General features: G+C 38.4%; 1 protein-coding gene across 2 annotated transcripts in view; it reads right to left on the bottom strand.

Annotated features, from left to right (window-relative positions):
* CABLES1 (Cdk5 and Abl enzyme substrate 1) overlaps positions 1-20,279 on the bottom strand; it is a 142,722-nt gene that overhangs the window by 9,531 nt on the left and 112,912 nt on the right. For both annotated transcript variants that reach the window (XM_074276544.1, XM_074276553.1), the window contains 4 exons: positions 15,663-15,759; positions 14,086-14,248; positions 13,252-13,355; positions 2,439-2,545 (listed from right to left, as the gene is read on the bottom strand). In XM_074276544.1, coding sequence (XP_074132645.1) covers positions 2,439-2,545; positions 13,252-13,355; positions 14,086-14,248; positions 15,663-15,759 — 471 coding nt within the window. The remainder of the gene's footprint in view (positions 1-2,438; positions 2,546-13,251; positions 13,356-14,085; positions 14,249-15,662; positions 15,760-20,279) is intronic.

Below are 20,279 nucleotides of genomic sequence, written 5' to 3'. Positions count from 1 at the left end.
TCTTTCCTCCTACCTGAGGATACATGTTATAGGCTTTATCCACTTTAAAGTACTAGCTACATATCAGTTATTGTTGGTAGTATTTCTATTATGATTATGATTTTATTATTATTGTTAATAATGTGATTCATAGGGCCAATATTAATGCATTCTTTTTTCCTTTACTGAAATTAAGAGACAGTTTGATATAGTGCATAGACAGTTGGGTTCTTCCCTAAAAAGAAACAGACTGCAATTCTACCTCTGATGTTTATTGGTTGCATCCTTAACCTCAGGTCACCCTCTAGGACTTATGTATTAGGTCCTATGTAGCTGTTAGCTATCTAGATGGAGGAAATTTCCTTTAAATGCCACTGAAAGTACTTAATACTTTGATACTCAAGGTTCACAGATATGTAGCTATTAGCTAGCTAGATGAAAAGAATTTCCTTTGAACATCACTGAAAGTACTTAATACTTTGAATACTTCAAGGACCACAGATTTCACCAGCTATTGGGTCTCAAGCACACGTATATAAATTAAGTGTTTGTTTCATTTTTTGAAGTCACTTCCAATTTTGGAAGTTAGCAGTACACAGGCCCCTGCACAAAGCTTCTGGTTGTTTGTTTAGCTTCCCCTTGAGGGCCAGCTTCTCAAAGTAGACAAAGGCTGTTTGCTTTCTAGATGGAGAAAATTTCCTTTGAATATCATTGAAAGTACTTAATACTTTGATACTTCAAGGAGCACGCATTTCAGAAGTGTGAATATTTTCTTTAGCAGAACAATTTTTGTGTTGTTGTTGTCCACTCATTTCACCATCGACTCTTTGTGACCCTATTTGGGTAACAAACTGGAGTGGATTTGCCCTACTGTCACAGAGCCAATAAATGAGTCTAGATTTGAACTCAGAAACAAATCTCCCTGGCTCTAGACTTGGGGTTCTATCCACGGTGTTACCTAGCTGCTGTGTATGATTGAGCTGCAGAATACCAGTTCTCAACCTGCTGGTGGACAACCTGAGAGTATTTTTGTAGCCAAAAAAACATATTATCCTGTGGCCAACCTGTTGAGAAGCCTCACTGAACTCACCTAGGTTTGTCCTAAAACAAGATTAAAGTTGTTCCAGTGAGACCTGATTGACAGAGCTTAGAAACCTTTAGTCGTTTTTGTGCATCAAAGGAGGAAGCTCTAAAGACACAAGATGAAAATAGACATGTCTCTTCCTCATGCTTATAATGTGGAAATGGGAGATGACATGACTTTTAAACTTTCCTTAGATACAACAGCTCAATGCAGCTCATATAGGAAGATGAAAACAGAAGGCAGGATAGAGACAATAAGTCAGATAATGGAATAAACTTCAGGGTAATTAACTCAAACCTAACAATGGTAGACATTTTATAAATAAGGAATGAACTGGATCAAAGTGAAGTGGGGCAAGAGAGCATTAGAGAAGCCAAAAACATTTAAATCAAATCAAACCAGAAAATAAACCTTAGTAGTGAGTGGAAATTTTGCCCAATGGTTATCTCAATTATTGTCCAGAGCTAAGAAGCGATTATTCTAAAATTGAACCTTTTGTATTTAGAAAAAATCTTTGGTCCAAGATAAAAGAGTATGAGTATTTGTTTTAGTTTAGCCTTGTGGTTTAGATAAATGTCAGAATTACACCTGTGCTTGGACTCATTAACAAAGTAGAACACAGGCACATAATTTAACATGATATAGCGGACATTCTAGCAAAATGTGGATCAATTAGAAAGCTAGATAAATACTATAATAAAAATGTGTTTGCGTGTGTGTGTCATGAACAAGCAACTTTGTAGATTGTAAAACCAAACCAAACCAAACAATTAAAATACTGGTGTTATTGAAATTTAGGCAGAGCTACTTCAGCTGATTTTGATGATCGTACTGTGGACCCAAATAAATCTCGAGGAAACTAGACTCTAAAACATGGCTAAATATAGGAAGTGACCAAATTATGACTAATTGGGTGGCTGCATATTTCTATTTTTTATTTTGTTAGTTTCACCTCTGGACCATTCTGCCTAAACCCCACTGGCCATGTACCTGTAGGCAAAATATTTTATTTTCTGTGTTTTAGGAATCTGTTTAAGACTAAGCATTGAACAGAATTAATAGAATTTCCTCCTACCAAAGAAATCATAGATCCAATGCCTGTTCTTTCTTGAACTATCAACAGTTTTCTAGGTGGCAACATTTACTATCAATCTTTTACCTCCTAACTCCATTTTTCTTATGGCTCAGGTAGTATTGAAGAAAGCAAAACATCAGAGCTATCACAGAACCACTCATTTACTTAAAAGACATTTTTCCTAACCCCATCTCTGTAACAGGGAATTAATTACCAGCCCACAAAAGAGTTTACCAATTTTAGTGGTAAGCTGGGGCTATGTCACAGAAAATGCCATATGGATGTCAGTCTGCACAGTACCTTCGTATTTTGCTGAGAGTTAATTTGATATGAGGAAACTTCTCCTTGAAGGTCTCATTCATGTCTTTCTTGAGATCTGAAGGCTTCACATAGTCAATGACTGTGGTCTGTAACATAGAGAAGAAGCTCACTCAAAATGCAGCCATTTCTGTATTCATTTAATCAACAAGTTTTATTAAAATTAAATTAAAATAAAATAAAATAAATTTATATAAAATTAAAGTTTTATTAAACCCCTACTATGTACCAAGCACTGGGATTGTGCATTCAGGACTACTTTTCATCCAAAAGAAATATAATAATTTATTAAAAATTTACCAATTTTTTAAAGGTAAATTAGTCAAAAATTGGTTTGAAATTAGTTAGGAAAATTAAATCTTGAAATTTCCTTAATTGGTAAACAATGAAAAAACACAGATAAGAAATAGGCCAGGGGTAGTCCACATGGGCTACTAGTGCACAATCTTTGCTTTTAAGAGATCAAAGCAAAATGATTTCTAAATGAGATCTGAGTCATTCTTAGGTAAATTCTGTATTTAAAAAGTGTGTACTTCCCTTTGGGGCACAATGCAATGGGCACTTAGGGTGGTTTATTTCCTTCTGCCTTCTAAAAATGTGCTTTATTTTATCTTTGACAAATACATTCTTGGTTAGACAGGATATGAGATTTTCATTTAGGAAACAGGCAGTAAAACAAGACCCAAATCTGACTTGCTCCCCACAAGTTGTTCTTGCTAGACTGATGGCTCAGCTTGGCTGAAAGCCATAAGGCCATTTTGTTACTGATTCATTGTGAAACCAAGTCTTCTGTTTCCTAAAATATGGAGCTCTCTTCTTGAAGTTAATGCAGAGTACTTTTCTTGAGGTCCAGGGACACGTCTAGCATTTTACAGACATTAAGCTTGAAAATTCTGTGGCCAGGAGCAAATAATGACATGTTATTTCAAGGTGTGGGATACATACTACCTTCAAATATCCTTGCCAGAAAAGCTCATCTTTTCTTTAGCCTTCTGTTTTTTATTTTATAAAAATAAGCAGTCATTTTTTGATAATGTCTAAGTCTTTATGAACCCATTTGGGTTCATTGGCAAAGATACTGGTTTGCCATTTTCTTCACTAGTTAATTTTACAGATGAGGAAATTGAGGCTGCCCTAATATTAATGAATGTTTATGTATATTTATATATGTATATAAATATACAAATGTAGAAAGATACATAAATATATAAGTATATTGTACATGGATGGAGGGTTATAAATAGATGATAGAAGATAAATGTTAGAGATAGATGACAAAGAGATGATAAATATAGATAAAATAGAAGATAGAAATAGATAAGATAGGATAAGAGAAGATAGAAAAATGGATAGAGAGATGTATCGTAGATATATGGACAGATGGGTAAATGGATAGGTGGACAGATGGATGGATGGATATAGAAAGACAGATGGAGAAATGGATAGACAGATAGACAGACAGACAGAAAGACAATACCAATGTTTTCAATGACAAAGGGAACTTCCTGTGAAGACTCTCTTATGACACCACAGATCACCATCAGTTGCTAGTATTAGAAAATTCTTGGGAATATTGCAGGATTAATTGACTTGCTCAGGCTTATACTTGAATTCGGCTTTTCTGACTCTGAGCCCAGTTCTATCCATTACCCTATACCTGACTTTCTTAAATAATATTAAGGGCAACAGAATTATGGTGATATAATTATTATTTAGTCTTAGTGGAAAGGCTGAAGTTATGAAAATAAAAGATAGGAAAGGTTAGTTAACTAAAGGAAAGGGGATCAAATTTAGTGAGAAAGCCCAAAGGTAATTATACTTCTTTCTGGGACTATTAAGTCCAGAAGTCAGCAGAGGATAAGCAATGTCCCTCTACTTTCTAATCAGACATTCAAAGGCCATCAAGAAAAACTCTGACATAACAAGACCTTTCCTCCATTGGATTGTGATTGGTTAGCAGACAATAAGCACCCTTCCCACCCCCCAATCCTCCTGGAAAAAATAATTCTGGAAAACAGAAATACTTAGGGGTATGGTGAAATAATTCCTGGAAAAACTTCTATTAGCTAAGAAAATAATTCTTTCTAAAACTGCTTGCCCTTTTTCTAACCATTACTGGTCCTTAAGTGACATAAATTTAGAGGGCAGCAATTAGCAAAGAAGAGCCAACCTGGTATTTCTCTTTTTTGAGGGGATGGGGAGAAGGGCCAGAGAAGAGATACCATATTTAAAGATGGCAGCCTGAGCAGTTTCTGAGGGCTCCTGGGAAAGGGCTGGTACCCTTTCACTCAAACTTGGACCAAGCCCAGAGCCAGCAGCGTTTATGGGGCCTGACCAGGAGCCTGACATTTAGGCACAATTTTGGGACACACACCCCATCTGCTAGCTGCAGCAAAAGGTCATCCCCCTTGCTCTGGGACAAGTTCCAGGGTTATTCCACACCATTTTATAGATGAATCTCAACAATGAGATTCCTGCAAATGCCCATGAGTCAGCAGCAGAGTCCAGCTGATGATGTTCAGGTTGCAATGCACAGAGGGGCCCAGGTGTTGGTTCTGTATACCTTGGAGGTATACTGCACGATGGTGACAGTCCTGCATCATGCTTTAAACTTCCTTTTAGCTCTGAGGGGAGCATGGCTTGGGTTATGACTTTTCTGACTGCAAAGCTGAGAAAATTAGTCTTTCCCAGGTACAACAAAAAACCCAACTATCTATTTCAGGCATTATTACCTGGAGTAGAGAGAGAAGGAAATAAATAAGAATTCACAGGATCAGATGATTCAGAGTTAATGGTATCTTAGAAATCAATGCTCTCACTTTACATATAAAGAAATTAAGGTGGGGCAGCTAGGTAGCACAGTGGATAGAGCACCAGCCTTGAGTTCAGGAGGACCTGAGTTCAAATCTGGTCTCAGACACTAAACACTTCCTAGCTGTGTGACCCTGGGCACATCACTTAACTCCAGCCTCAGGGGGGGAAAAAAAAAAAAGAAAGAAATTAAGGCACAGAGGAAGATGACTTACTTAAATAATGATGCAATAGAAGTGACTCCAATTCAGGTTGCTTTCCATTAAAAAAAATAAATGTGACAAGGTCCTCCCTTGTTTTGGTTGTACTTCTGTTTAAAAAATTTAACTACCTGACCCTTTCCTTCCTCCAGATATTTAAATTATAAGCAGATACTTAAATTTAAGATCTCTTTCAGAATAACAAGATAATATAGATGGTCCATTGGACATCCTTAAAATGGCATTATTTTTTTTTAAATTCTTGCCCATGGCACTAGCCAAAGCTAATGCTTTTTCACAGCTCCAGTTCAGATATTCTCATGTCAGCCAAATGGATTATAATCTACCCTCAAAACACATTTTAGGTTTTCCACCTCCAGAGCTTTGCTTACACTGTTCCTTCTGCCAGGCCTTCTCCTCCCAAATCTTGCCTGTTAACATTCTACCCAGCTTTAAAATCCTAGCTCACATTCCACCTTCTTCACAGAAGGTATCTTTCCTAATACCTTACACATAGTAGACAATTATTAAATATTTATTCGATTTTAGGTTTTCAATACTTTAAAAAGCTTTATGTTTCTCTTCTAAAAGTATTCTTATGTCTCTTGAAATTTCCAGAGACTTTATCTTTTGATTTTTTTGGCACCTGTATTCCAATGCCTATAACAGTCTGCTTAAGCATAAATGATGCTTAATAAATGCTTATTGAACAATTAAATTGTTTGCAGCAAACTGCCCTAGCACTAAGGCTGGCCTATCGTGGTATCCTGAGGATACAGGCAAGTAACCCCTTCTGTATTTAGCAAGAGTCAGTGATTTAGGAAGAAAGTGGGTCCCGGCACACACTGATCCAGTGAATCGGTCCTCTCCTGGACCAGCATCCCCAGAAGGTACAGACATGTCTCATAAAGTTCCGTCTCAAACCTACTCACTGTGTGAGGTGGGCCGGTAACTCAACACTCAGCCTCAGTTTCCTCTTCTAGAAAATGGGGAAAATCATAGCGACTATCTCACAATGTTGTGGGAATCAAAGGAGATAAAACCCTTGGAGTGTTCTCCAAATCCTAAAGGGCTATGAAACTTATTAAAATATAGCTCATGATGATTCTTTTAAAAGCCAGGAATAATTACTGGGAAAGGTATTTGAAAAAGGGTAAAACTGATTCACACAGGAGCTCTGATCAAAATTAGCTTCCAAAAGTCTAACCTTTTAAGTCCCAACTAAACCCCATTTTTTTTTGCTGCAAATCTTCCCCAAACCCTCTAACTTCTTGTGCCTCCCCTGTTATTTCCTATTTATCCTTTATAAAGCTTACTTTGTATATATTTACTGTGTCTCCCCCATTATTTTGTAAACTGAGGGCAGAAATTGTCTTTTGCCGCTTTTTTTTGTATCCTTAGCACTTAGTGCAGTGCTAAACACCACATAGTAGGTGTTTAGTAAATATTTATTGATTGGCTGATTAACCAAGAATTGCATGTGGAAAGGGGAAGAATCAGATTTCCTCTTACTTGTTTTCTCCTACTGTTTATATATTGTAGCACTTTTTTTTTTTTTTTTTGCCCAGAGTCAGATAGTTAATTAAATAGTTTGCTTTTTGACCTCCTGAATAATCACTTTTCAGCTGTATATAATGCCCTTCCTATAGGCGACCCCTAAAACGAATAGAAATCCCTGAAGAAAGAGCAATTCTCTTTTACTGCATCAGCAACAGCCAGCTGGACGGTGTGATGAATGGGGCTGCCTTTGGCCAAAGCAAGCTTGCATTTCTGCAGAGATGGCATTTCTGCTTTTAAGGGGGAGAGGTCATGCAAAAGCACTCTCCAGCAGCTGGCCGGCTTCGAGGAAGCTGTGTGTACACAGCTGCATTAAGGGGAAGAGGGGGAAGGTCAGTTGGGAGGAGGGGATCTTACAGAACATAAAATGAGCAGATATACACACTTTGAAAAAGGAGAACCTTCCTGTTCTCTGGGTGTATATACATATATATTCCTCTGTGTGTGTGTGTGTGTATGTATATGTATGTATGTATATATTCCTGTGTTTGTGTGTATATATATATATATATATATAAATATATAAAAAATCATATATATTCCTCTCTGTGTATAAATACACACACGTTATTCCTGTGTGTACATGTATGTATGCACAAGAACACATATATATTCTCTGTATATATAGCATGTACATACACACATACATGTATGTATTCTCTGTGTGTATGTGTGTATATATTCCTCTGTGTGTGTTCATGTGGCATTTATATCTACCTTGTTGGATAAAAATTATGATTTCTGTTACCACAACTTGTTTATTTAGCTGGAAGATTACTCCACACCTATCACACAGATGCTAAAGCACCAAGAATTTATTTTAAAAAACCAAACAAGCAAAACCCTTCATCATATCCAAAGCCGCTCTCCCTGACCAAAGTTACACTGTGCAACTCAGCTTTGCAAAACTGCCTCCTGCCTAACCCCCGTAGGTATGCTCCAGTGAGTGGACAAAGCACTGACCTGGGAAGCAGGAAGGCCTCCATTAAGCTCTTGCCTCAGACATTCACTACTGAATGACTTAACTAACGGGGCTCGCTGTCTCCGACGGCCTGATGGCCTCTGAGGAGGAGCTTTCAGATCTCTGATTCCAGGGCCAGAAGGCTGTCCCACCTGTCCCTAGAGGTGAGGGGAGGTGGACCTGTGTGAGTGAGTGTCTTTGTGGGGGATGAACTCCGGACAGGAGGTGTAGAGACAGAACAGAAGGTTGCCAAGAGCTCCTCTCCCTCCATGTCTCATAGGTGTGATTAACACCACTTGGTGAGTCAGGAAATCCCGGCAGTCGGTGGTCAGAGTTTCAGCTCTGACTCCATAACACCGGCATGAAGAACATAGATTCCACTGTTGGACGTTCCAGTAAGTGTCTCAGTAAAAAGCCCCAATAAAAGCTTACCCTTCTCCTCTATCCACTTTGTACTCTTTAAAAATCATCACTCACATGGGCTGTCTCTGAATTTTTGAAGCTGTTTGGTTAGGGGCAGCTAGGAAGCTCATTGGATAGAGTGCTAAGCTTAAAGCCAGGAAAACCTCAGTCTGCTTCAGCCTCACTGTGTGACCCTAGGCAAATCATTTCTTTGTTTGCCTCAGTTTCCCCATCTGCAAATGAAGTTGGAGAAGGAAAAAGCAAACTACTCCAATATCTTTGCCAAAAAAAACCCAAATGGGGTCACAAAGAGTCAAACACAACTGACTAACAACAACAAATCTTTAGTTGGTTATCTTGCTACCAGTTCTGAATTCACCAGGTCTCAGCCTGAGTAATAGTTCTTACAAGTTATCTTTAGTCCTGTACTCTGTAAAAGCCTTAATTTTTCCTCTTCAATCAAATGGGGACAAGAAGGAGGACATGATAGACAGAAAGCTAGCTTAGAGTTCTAAGGCAGGAGAAACAAAATTCAATATAAATGTGAGTTGTTATTGGGGGTATGTTTGAGACCACTCAAAACTGATATAAGGATCTAAATGTTAAATTTTAATTGTGAGGGGGCGGCTAGGTGGCGCAGTGGATAGAGCACCAGCCTTGAATTCAGGAGGACCCGAGTTCAAATCTGGTCTCAGACACTTAACACTTCCTAGCTGTGTGACCCTGGGCAAGTCACTTAACCCCAGCCTCAGAAAGGGAAAAAAAATTTTTTTAATTGTGAGCATTTTCACCTCTGAAAATGGCAAAGGCTATAAATCAGGGCCTGGTTTATTCATATGTTGACTGTCCAGAATGGAGGGTGTTTTAGAGAATTAGATTAAATAATGCATCTTAATTTAGAAAGTATATTTTATGTACATCTCCCTTCTTGGAAAGCTGGTTGTTAAACATTTACTTACATATCCCTAATTATTATCATTCAACATTATCATCTTCATAATCAGGACCAGACTATTCTGGTGGATATTCCAAAGATGCATACTGATAGACTGGACCAGGAATCAGAAGACATGCTGCTAAGTTGTGTGTGCAGTTGTTGGGGGTGGGGTCTTCTTGGCAAAGAGACTGGTACGGTTTGTCATTTCCTTTTCTAGTTCATTTTACAGATGAGGAAACTGAGGCAGACAGGGTTAAGTTATATGTCCAGGGTCACATCATAAGAGTTTGGATTTGAACTCAAGTTTTCTGACTCCAGTGTGGCACTTAAGCCACTCAATCTGAGGCAAATCACTTAATTTGTTGGAGCCTCAATTTCCTCACATATAAAAAGTAGGGCTGTCTTTTCTAAAATTCAAAGAAATTCAATGAAAATTATAAATTTCAATGAAATTTAGATGAAATTCAATAGAAAGCTGAAATCATTAAGATTCAACGAAAAGCTAAAAATCACTTTACTTCACTTGCAACTGTCTGATTTCCATCTAAATAGCAGGCTCCAAAAGGCGCTGAGGAAGCAGATGCTCCATGTTAGCTAGGGTAATTAAGGAGAGCAGTGGTCCTTTACTAAATCTAGTTAGCGATGAACAGATGGACAGTTCAGTTGTTCTAAGCATTTTAATCAATTTCCCTAAGAGGTTGGTAAATCACTAGACAAAATGAAAGGATGACTCATCTATTTTCTATATTCCATTTCTGTGTAATAGAAACTAAAAACATAATCTTGGGTTTACTATGGATACAGATTTGGTCCTTTCCTCTCATCCCCTTTTCCCCAAGTCAATCAATATGCAATTTTCCATCTCTGAATTAACACTGAACCTGAGCAGGAGAACCAGAGGAAGAGACAGCTTTGCCCATTTAGTCTTAGCCATGCCATTCCCAATGAGTGGGCAATTTTGTACATGGGAAGAATGACTCCTGATTTGTCACAGAAAGATTGTGTCTCAAACTGTCCACAGCTCGAGCTCTCCTGTAGTGTTTCCATTCCCTTAACTTCCTGGAATGAGTGAGGAGTCAAGAGAGACGCCTTACATTCATAACATCTGCACACAATTAAAATGCATGCTGGCTCAAATATTTATGCCACAAGCTATGGCTGGAATGCCATTTAGGAAGTCACAATGTTATACGCAACACAAAATGAGTTTTAAAAAAATCTGCGGAAAATACACAGAGAAAGATTGTAGAGATAGGAAGTCTTTTAAAGTTCATTTTTAAGTAGTGCATTTCTTTTTAGAAGAATGACGTTGTTTTAAATGACAGAAAACACAATTCATAAAAGTATAACAATCATTTTGGTGTATAATCAAAAAGCTACGTATATAAAAAGTCATTCAGTCCAGTCACCTGTCTCACATATGTAAATAAATACCTGTCATGAGTCTTATTTTTAAAGCTCTCTGGGGAAGCCTCCCAAGGCAAGGAAATCGGTTGCAGGTCTTTCTTTAATGAGCCACATACTTTATACAATTAATGCTATGTATTTCCTATTAAAAATTATTTTTCATATACTAATGAGGTGGATGTGCTTGTTTATCTTTACATAAAGAATTCAGACTTGGCGTAATATTTGATACTGCAGGATGTAGAACATCTAACATTTTTCAGAGTTGTATTCTCCTGAGTTAAGGCATATTTTCACATCATTCTCTGTGTGTGTGTGTGTGTGTTGGGGATGCAGTAAGGAAAAGGAAGGCACTTAAGAATCTGGGATTAAGTAAGTAAATCTAATATATTATGTAGGAAATCTGTAGGTTTCTTTGAGATTTCAGGTAAAAAAACAAACAAACAAAAAACCCCATCATTGGAAAATCAGTGATCCCTATAGACATTTTAAATTAAATTAGGCTGTTCTCTCCCTAATGTCAAAACTACACAACTGGGATTTCTGCCCAGAAATGTAAAGGACCTAGAAATCTTTGTGAATGAATGAGTTTTAAGTCTGTTTGCATTATCTCACCTCTCGCTCACTTTCTCCTCTTAATTGCTCCCCACACCCATAAAGACGAAGAAAAAAAAAAAAGTCTAAGGATTTGCAGCTGGCAGGCTCTAATGATGTATGCTGACTTGTTAATGAAACTTTAATTACAAACCAGAGCTGTGCACAAAGTACAGAATGTCCAGGACAGACTCTCTGCTCGCACTCAGTCCCCTCCCCCAGGGCACTGGGGAAATGTGGTAATTAATGCTGCACACCCTTCCTGAAAGAACTGGATTTTGGGTGTCTGGACTCGTCATTTCCATGGTCAGCCTCCTGGGACTTTGGGGGCCCAAAGCACAGGACCGCTGGAAGCAGCCCTAGTGATTCTGTCAATTCCAAAATCTCCCCTTTGCTCTTTCACAGGATGTCTGGGTAGGTGCCATTTGTATGAATCCAGGAAAACATTTTAAACAAAAGTCCAAATGTGGGGGAGCCACATTTCTTCAGAGTATTACAGGGTTACTTTTTGGGGCTTCAGTTTAAAATTCATCTACACTGTGGCAATCAGGAGAGAAGAGAGCTTTTTGACTTTTCATTTAGAAGAATATAGACAGGTAGAAATAAACATTTGATTAAAGAGGCTGCTTGGTATCTGAGAGTTGAGTTCAAGTTCTGCCTGTGACACATATAGTCAATAATCTATATCAAAGTTTCTTAAACTGTGGGTTGTGATCTCATGTGAAGTTGTATAACTGATTATGAGAAATATCAAAATGTCAATCAACTCTGAAAAATGTTAGATGCTCTACATCCTGCAGTATCAAATATTATGTCAAGACTGAATTCTTAATGTAAAAATGAACAAACACATCCACCTCATTACTTTGTAAATTTGCTTTCATCTTTGATAAATGATAAAATTATAAATATGCCAAAGAATTGTTTTAAAATAAATTTCTTTATGCTTTATTATCAGTACATGTTTGATTTTTATACCTACTTTATATACCTATTATACCCAGGTCACGTAAAAATTTCTTGGGCGAAAAGGGGTCACAAGTAGGAGAAAATTAGGAAGCTCTGGTCTAGATGACATTGCGTATAATGCCTCAGATCACTCAAGTTATCTATTGGTAACTTCCTTTATTGTTGTTGTTTAGTCATGTCTGACCCTATTTGGGATTTTCTTGGCAAAGACACTAGAGTAATTCACCATTTTCCTTCAAACTAGTTGCCCAAAGATATCTCCATATGAGAAACTTCTTACACTGATGAAACTACAAGCCCTTAAGAGGAAGGGTGTGTGTGGTGGAAACCTGGTACTCTCTCACTGAAATAGGATTAGATGTGGTGGATTTAAATAGTTGGGATCAATTTGGCAGCAGAGCTAACTAAACAAATTTTTTGGTCTCATCTGATTTGTTTGTGGTCATGTGGACATCCCCAAGAAGCACCAGTAACAACATTGCTCCAAGAGGGAATGCTAGCTGGCCACATTTTAAAACTTGGGATTAGTCTACCCATCCCTATTCTAGCTTTTGGCCTTGGGCTCTGAGTTCTTGCAAGGAATGTTAGACTGGCTACCATGTTTGGGAGCTAACTCAGGTATATGTTCCTTTATTCCCCAAGGCAGGGCTAGGGTGGGTTAGTCCTGAAGGAGTACTGAGCAAACCTGCAGCCAGTGATGCTTTCTTTTTTATTTTATTTTCTAATTTTTTTTTAGTGCTGCTTTCTTAACTTGTTAGAAAGCTATATGTTATGGAGGCACTAATCTCAATAGATTTCCTGGGGGGAGAGGTGAAGGAGGGTCCAGGAAAGCAGATGCTGGTCCCACAGCTGACCCTTCTTCCCATGTTTCACAATAAGTTTTAGTAAGGCTAATAGTGTGGAGGCTTGCAGAGTCACAGAAATGGCCTGATTTGGCACTCCAGCAGATTTACTCACCATATATGAAGGAAAGATTAAAACTCGCTTGTGCTTGCCACAGGGCCACTGAGGATCGTCCAAAAGATTTGGGTCATAATCAATGAAATCTCCCAGGTCACTACCTAGGGGTCACACACACACAGACATGTACACAGAGGAGTCGTTAATGGCCCTGAAAGTCTCTAACAGAAAGCTACCTGGAAGTTCAGAGTGAAACCTGACCTACTGTTGGTTCACTCCATTTAGTTCCCTATTGGATCCCCTACTTCGTATTCTAATAGACATGTGCATGACAGTAAAGCTCATCCCCTCTGGGAATGGATTGCCCTTTTGACACTATTATTTCTCCATTTAAGACATCCTATTGTCAAATTTCTGAGAAATTTTTGAGATAGGAAATTCCTCTTAATTCATGCAAGTTGTATGTAAATTCTCCCAGGTGTCATGAACCTGCCCATGACAAAATCAGAAGAAAACACAGAACTGTGCTTCATATCTGGATGTAAGGAAATAAATTAACAAATATAAATATAAATAAATTTAAAGATATAAAATTTTTTTATAAAAAAAAAATCTTCCATGGGCAGGAATGGAAGTCATATGTCTTTTTAATGAGCTCGGTCCTCATAAATCAATCTCCCCACAATGGCTCATACTGACCAAGCTAAAAGTAATCAAGATTTCCTTCAGGAAGTCAATCCAGTTCCCACAGTGGGGACAACCCAAAGGAGGAGCCGTTCACACTTGACCTTGTTTGTGCTTTATTCTGTTCTAGTGACCCGAGGGGAAGTCACGCTGAGAAAAGGGCTGAAAGTTACCGGCTGAGGGCAAGAGCCAGAGCTCCAAAGTTACCTGTGTCGATGCTCCCTTGGGTGCTGCTGCTTGCCCTTCCTATGGAAAGACTACGATGGCTGGCGTTACGAAACTGGGAGGAGAAGGAAGAAGTGGAGTCTATGGTGTTTCTCCGAGCTCCGAAGGCATTGGTGGGTAATAGAAACTGGGTGTAAGAAACAGTCTAAAAAAGATGAAGACAGACCAGGCAAACATGAGACAGTAGTCCCAAGGAGACGATGGGATATTTTTTTAAAGCTAAATAAATCACATGATGTGGTGTCTGCCACATGCTGCTTAATACCTAACTCCAATACTCAAAGGAGCTGAGGTTTTTTTCAGCACAGGGGACTCCCAATGTGGACTCCTTCCGCTCACAGAGATCTCAGCCCATCTATGGCTTATTTAGGTGCCAGAAAGTTGAGTGATTTGCCCATACTGCTAATAAGTCTCAGGGATAGAATTTGAATTCAAATCACTCCATAACCCATCAAGCATTCTATCAACCATGCCATGATGGCTTTTTTATGTTATTTAATATCATCTTGTCTTGTCCTTCCAAACACATAAATTCAGCTTTAGTGTATTTCTTTTTTTTCCCCCCCCTGAGGCTGGGGTTAAATGACTTTCCTGCTAGGAAATATTAAGTGTCTGAGACCAGATTTGAACTCGGGTCCTCCTGAATTCAGGGCTGGTGCTCTATCCATGGCGCCACCTCGCTGCCCCCAAGTGTATTTCTTTTTAAAGGAACTAGGCAGGGAAAATAATAAAAATAATAATAAATAAATAATAAATATGAGTTTGGTACTAAATGAGATGGGAGACCAAGAACTTTTTTGACTGGCTACCTGAGGAGTTCATTTCCCAGGTCTCCCATTCCTTGTAAAGGTCACACCTGGAAGCTCCCCCTTCCAAAGTAAAATGTTCACCACTGAAGAAATACTTGTATATTATGGTGGTTCTGTGAAGAATTTATAGTACTGAACGGGATCCCGCTCAGGAGAATTAAATATGTTCCCAAGTCTCTCTCTCTTCCCCCTTCTAGCTCTCCATCTGGCAATGACACACTGATTCAGTGGTGATGGAAGAATTCGGCTGCCCTTGTACACAGTGCTCGTTAGTGTGTGGAGCCAGCCAAAGGTCCTGTCGAGTCTCCCGGGGACACAGTTTGGGATGCCAAAGAACAGACCAAGTATCACATTTCCTGAGCTGACACTGAGAAGGCAGCTGGGACGCTGCTCGTTTGCATTACCTCTTAATGAATGTCTTCATACCACTAATCACTACATTCTCAAGTGCAGCGTGTTAAGGGGGAAGCAGTGCTCCTGGGATGTGTGGAACATTGGGTTATAAGCAGCAGGGGAAGAGAGATAATTTACTCGGGGAACTCAAACCATACTGCTATGGACTTATTAGTGTGTGTAAGATTGCTGGTGGGGCCGGGAGATCCTAGGATGGGGACTCAGAAATCCGTCCCTCCAAGGCCCACTTGCTACTAAGTATCCCATGCCCTGTCCTGGCAGGCCAGGCCCTTGCTAGCTCCATCAGCTTCAGGATAGGCCCTGGGAAACTCCCCATTTAAAGCCAAGCTTTCTCACCTTGCCATCTGCTCCCAGCTCTACGCCTTCAAGGCCAATGATCTCCTTCAAGCTCACAGCTCCCGCAGACTGCCGTCCTCCATCCAGTTTCAGATCCCTGAGGAGGACAAGCCAAAGAAAATACTTTTGTCCACCCCAATGGAGCCGCCATGCTACTCATTACACAACACCACAAAGCGACACAGGGTGTCCTGGAGAACAAGACCTCCTTATTTTCTCCCTCTCGCAATCCAAGGCTTTCAGGGTACACCTTGTTCTTGTTTAGTTGTTTCAGTTATGTCTGACTCTTTGCGATTCCTTTTGGGTTTTCCTTGGCACAGACACTGGTTTGCTATTTCCTTTTCCAGCTCCTTTTCTAGATAAGGAAACTGAGGCAAACAGGGTTGCATGACTCGCCTAGGGTCATGGAGCTACTAAGTGTCTGAGGATGGATTTGAACTCAGGGAGATCAAGCTTCTGCCTCCTGAGCCAGCACTCTGCCCACTGCACCACCAAGCTGCCCACATATGGATTCTGCACATCTACATTTCAGCCATTCCAAAATAAATGAAAACCATCTAGACCAAAAAGCCTACAAAACGAAGAAAGTCTTACTGAGAATGTCACCTCAACAAGTCTCCTTAGATGGTTCTTGGCTTTTTTATGTATCTCTAGAACTTAGCATAGGAACACAGGTGCTTAATAGATGCTTACTGACTAATGTCTAGTAATAAACTAATCACACAATAAGGAATAAAAAAAATTCACCACTGGAAAGGGATCTTTTTGGGCCCCAGTCAGCCTACCCTTTATAAAGCACCAGACACTGGATTATAAAGAACTGCAAGGAACTTTGGAAGTCATTTTGTTCAATCTTCCTCATTTTATAGCTGAACCACTTATCATCCTTTTTATTGCTGTTATCTGGGAGGAAAAAATTCTGTCCTGAAACATCTTACTAGACCTATTCCTAAAATGAGTACCTTAATATAGACATGATGACTATTTGTTCAGATGCTGTACAAGCCAATTTCATTTCTGTTTGTCACTCCCAGTTGTTTTCTACAGCTCCTTTCATAAAGGTTTATTTAAATGATCAGCTAAAGAGCTCTCTGGAGCCTCTACATAAAAAAAAACACTACCTCAAAAATATTTGTTATTGAAAAATAGTCCAAGTTGGCACTGAGAAGTACAACAGGGAGGCTTCTATGACATAAGAAGGTCATGTACCATGTTTGTAGCAATAGAATAACAGGCTCAGATGGTCGTGGGGAGAAAGGTTAAGGAGGAGGAGGAAGACTGAAAAGAGAGAGAGAGAGAAGAGAGAAGGAAAAGAAAAAAATGAAAAAATAATGAGAAAAGACAGAGAAGAAGGAAAGAAGATAGACTGAAAAGAGAGGGAGAGAAAAAGAGAGAAAAGAAAAGAAAGGAAAAGAGGGAGAGAAAGAGAAAAGAGAAAAAAGGAAAAGAGGGAGAGAAAAGAGAGAAGAGGACACACAGAGGAGAAGTTAAGGAGGAGAGGAAAAGAGAAGGATTGAAAAGGGAGGGAGAGAAAAAGAGAGAGAGAGAAAAAAGGAAGAGGAAGAAAAAAGAGAGATAGAGGAGAAGTTAAGGAGAGGAAAGGAGAAAAGGGAGAGAAGAAGAAAGAGGGAAAAGAAAAAAGAAAAGAAGGTGAGAAAAGATAAGAAAAGAGAGACAGAGAGAAAAAGTTAAGGAGTAGATAAAAGGAGAAAGACTGAAAAGAGGGAGAGAAGAAGAGAGAAAAGAGAGAAGAGAGATACACAAAGAGGATAAGTTAAGCAGGACAGGGAAGGAGAAAGACTGATAGAGAAGGAGAGAAGAGTTAGGGAAGAGAGGAAAGAGGGAGAAAGAGAGAGGAGGAAAAAGAATGAGAAAGAGAGAGGGAAAGAAAGAGGAAGGAGGGAGACAAAGAGAAAAAAAGAGAGGCAAAGGGAGGGGGAAAGAGGAGGAGAGATCAGAAAAAGTATATTAGAAAGATGATTGGCTTTGGAGTCCAAGGATTTGAGTTCAAATTCTGCCTATCACTGTCTATATAACCTTGGTTAAATTATGTAACTACTTGGAGGTTTCAGTTTCCTAATCTATAAAATGAGTGGAGTAGGCTAATGAGTTGTGACATTATAAGATAAAAGTGCCAAATATTTGACCCAATTTGATCCCAGAATTGATCAGGTTAAAGGATAATTGGGAAATATTTAACAAAATAAATAAAATAAAGGTCCAAGAGGACTCAAATTATAGAAGCAGAAATACATATCTAAACATAACCAGTGCAGGAATTTATTTTGTTTGATTATGTATATTTGTTACAAAAGCTTTCTTTTTCTTTTCTAAAGAAAAGAACAGTTGGAGAAAGGAGAAGGGAGCTAGGGATGGAGTTGTTGAAAGAAAAAGAAGAGAAAAAAAAGGAGCCACTGAAGCAGGGTTTTTTTGAAAGGGCAAAAAGAATCACAGATAATCAAGATAAACTTAAAAGTTGAATTTATTATGTTTACATGATTGCATATGTAAAATTTTTATCAGATTACCTGCCATATTAGGGAGAAAGGATGGCAGGGAAGTAGAAAAAATTTGAAACTCAAAATCTAATAAAAAAATGAATGTTGTAAACTGATCTTTACATGTAATTGGAAAAATAAAATGTTTACCAAAAAAGTTGAATTTATTTATACACTTGAAAAAAGTTATTATATAAGTAAAAAAAAAGAAAAAAAACCAAGCTATACAAAATTGAGATTTACAATTTCTTGTACAATCCTCTTATTTTGTTCTACTTTGTACATGGGAAGCATTTTAATTGGTGCTTGCTAATGTCTGAATTAAAAAAAAAACATGTATTCCTGCTTCTTTCAAAGTCTGGCATCTTATCCTCTCTTAGTTCACTGGGATCTAATTCAATTATTGTCTATTTCTCTCTTGCATCTTCAGGAACTGAGTGGTATAATGTAAAATTAGATGAATAGAGACTGTATCTGAGAATTTATTTCAAAATAAAATTCTCAACTTAGAAGTTACTAATAAAAACAAAGTCATATAGGTAAGAAAATAGCAGAGCTAGAATGCAGGTTCCAATCTACCTGCTTATTCCTGCATTTTTGGGCAAGTCAGAAAATGGCATTCTAAAGGCTCTTCCAAGGTTGAGTCTTGGCCTTGACACTTCATGGCTATGCACTCTGGACAAATTCCTTACCTTCTCCTAATATGTCCTCAAGAGTAAAATGTAGAAAACGCCCACCTTTATGGTAAGAGCTATAGAAGTGAGTGTTAAGTGACTCAGTGGATACAGCATCAGGCCTGAAATCAGGAAAACCTGAGTTCAAAGTTGGCCTCAAACACTTGCTGTGTGACCCTGGGCAAGTCACTTAATCTGTTTACCTTAGTTTACTTATCTATAAAATAAGCTGAAAAAGGAGACAGGAAAGCACTTTCAGTCTCTCTGCCAAGAAAATCCCAAATGGAATCATGAAGAGGATGACATGACTGCAAATGAATGAATAACAATAAGAAAATTAACAATAAATTAAACTGGTCCCCAGAATCTGATCAGCCCTTATAAACTGTGAAAACTGAATTTCTAAACCTGCAAAGTTGAAGGCTGGATGATTTTTTAAAAATTCTTTAACTTTGCCTGGCACATAAAAAGCATTTAATAGATGCTTAATGGACTTGTGGCAACACATCTAAAATACAGAGATGTCCTCCGAGATCCTGGCTGGAGGAGCCAAGCAGCCTCTCTAATCTTATGAATATATAATACTGGTATTTCTCTGTATCAAACACTGCATGAAACAAATAGTGTATTAGCTGAGGCTCAAAATCTTTTTTTTTTTTCAATTTTTTAACATATAGAGATTTGTCTCCTTAATGTCATATGTTAAAAAAGAACTGACTACTGCTAGATAATAAATCTAATCATTGGGAATTAGGGAATACTATAAACTTGACTGCTTTAAGGCAGTTACTGTTTATAACTGTTAATATATAGTTCTGTCCTCTAGGGGCTTCCATATTAAAATGAGATGACTGGCAAATAGCATTTAAAAAATTCGTTATATTATTTTGATCTGAGAAACTGGGGCTAGTGGATAGAGCATGAGCCTTGTAACTTAAAGACTTGGATTTAAGTTTTGACACATACTAGTCATGTGTGATCCTGGCCCAGGAAAACTCCATGGCTTTCCACAAGTCCATCCAGAAGGAAACTTATAAGGGTTTTTTGCCTTTTAATGTCTTTATGCTTTACTCCTGAATTTTAATGTACTATTACATCTAGGGCCAGGGAGGGTACTTCTCAACTCTACCCTTTGAATAGAATAATTAGCCAATAAACATTTATTAAGTGCCTACTAGGTACCAGGCTAAATGTTAGGCACAAAATGAGGCAAAAGTCAATTTCTGTCCTCAAGGAGCTTTTAGTCTACTAAGGGAGACAAAGAAATACATATAAACCAGCTATACGCAGGATAAATTGAAATAATTAGTAGCCGATACTAGAATTAATAAGGGCTGGGAAAAGGTTCCTGTAAAAGATGAGATTTTTTTTTGTGACTTAAAAGGAGTTAAAGAAGAAGGGATTCTAGGCAGGAGAGACAGAAAATTCCTGAGCCAAGCAATGTA

This window comes from Sminthopsis crassicaudata, chromosome 1, assembly GCF_048593235.1.
Source record: "Sminthopsis crassicaudata isolate SCR6 chromosome 1, ASM4859323v1, whole genome shotgun sequence".
Lineage (NCBI taxonomy): Eukaryota > Metazoa > Chordata > Mammalia > Dasyuromorphia > Dasyuridae > Sminthopsis > Sminthopsis crassicaudata.
The sequence above is the reverse complement of the archived record's forward strand: the minus strand, read 5'-3'. Positions and strand labels throughout refer to the sequence as shown.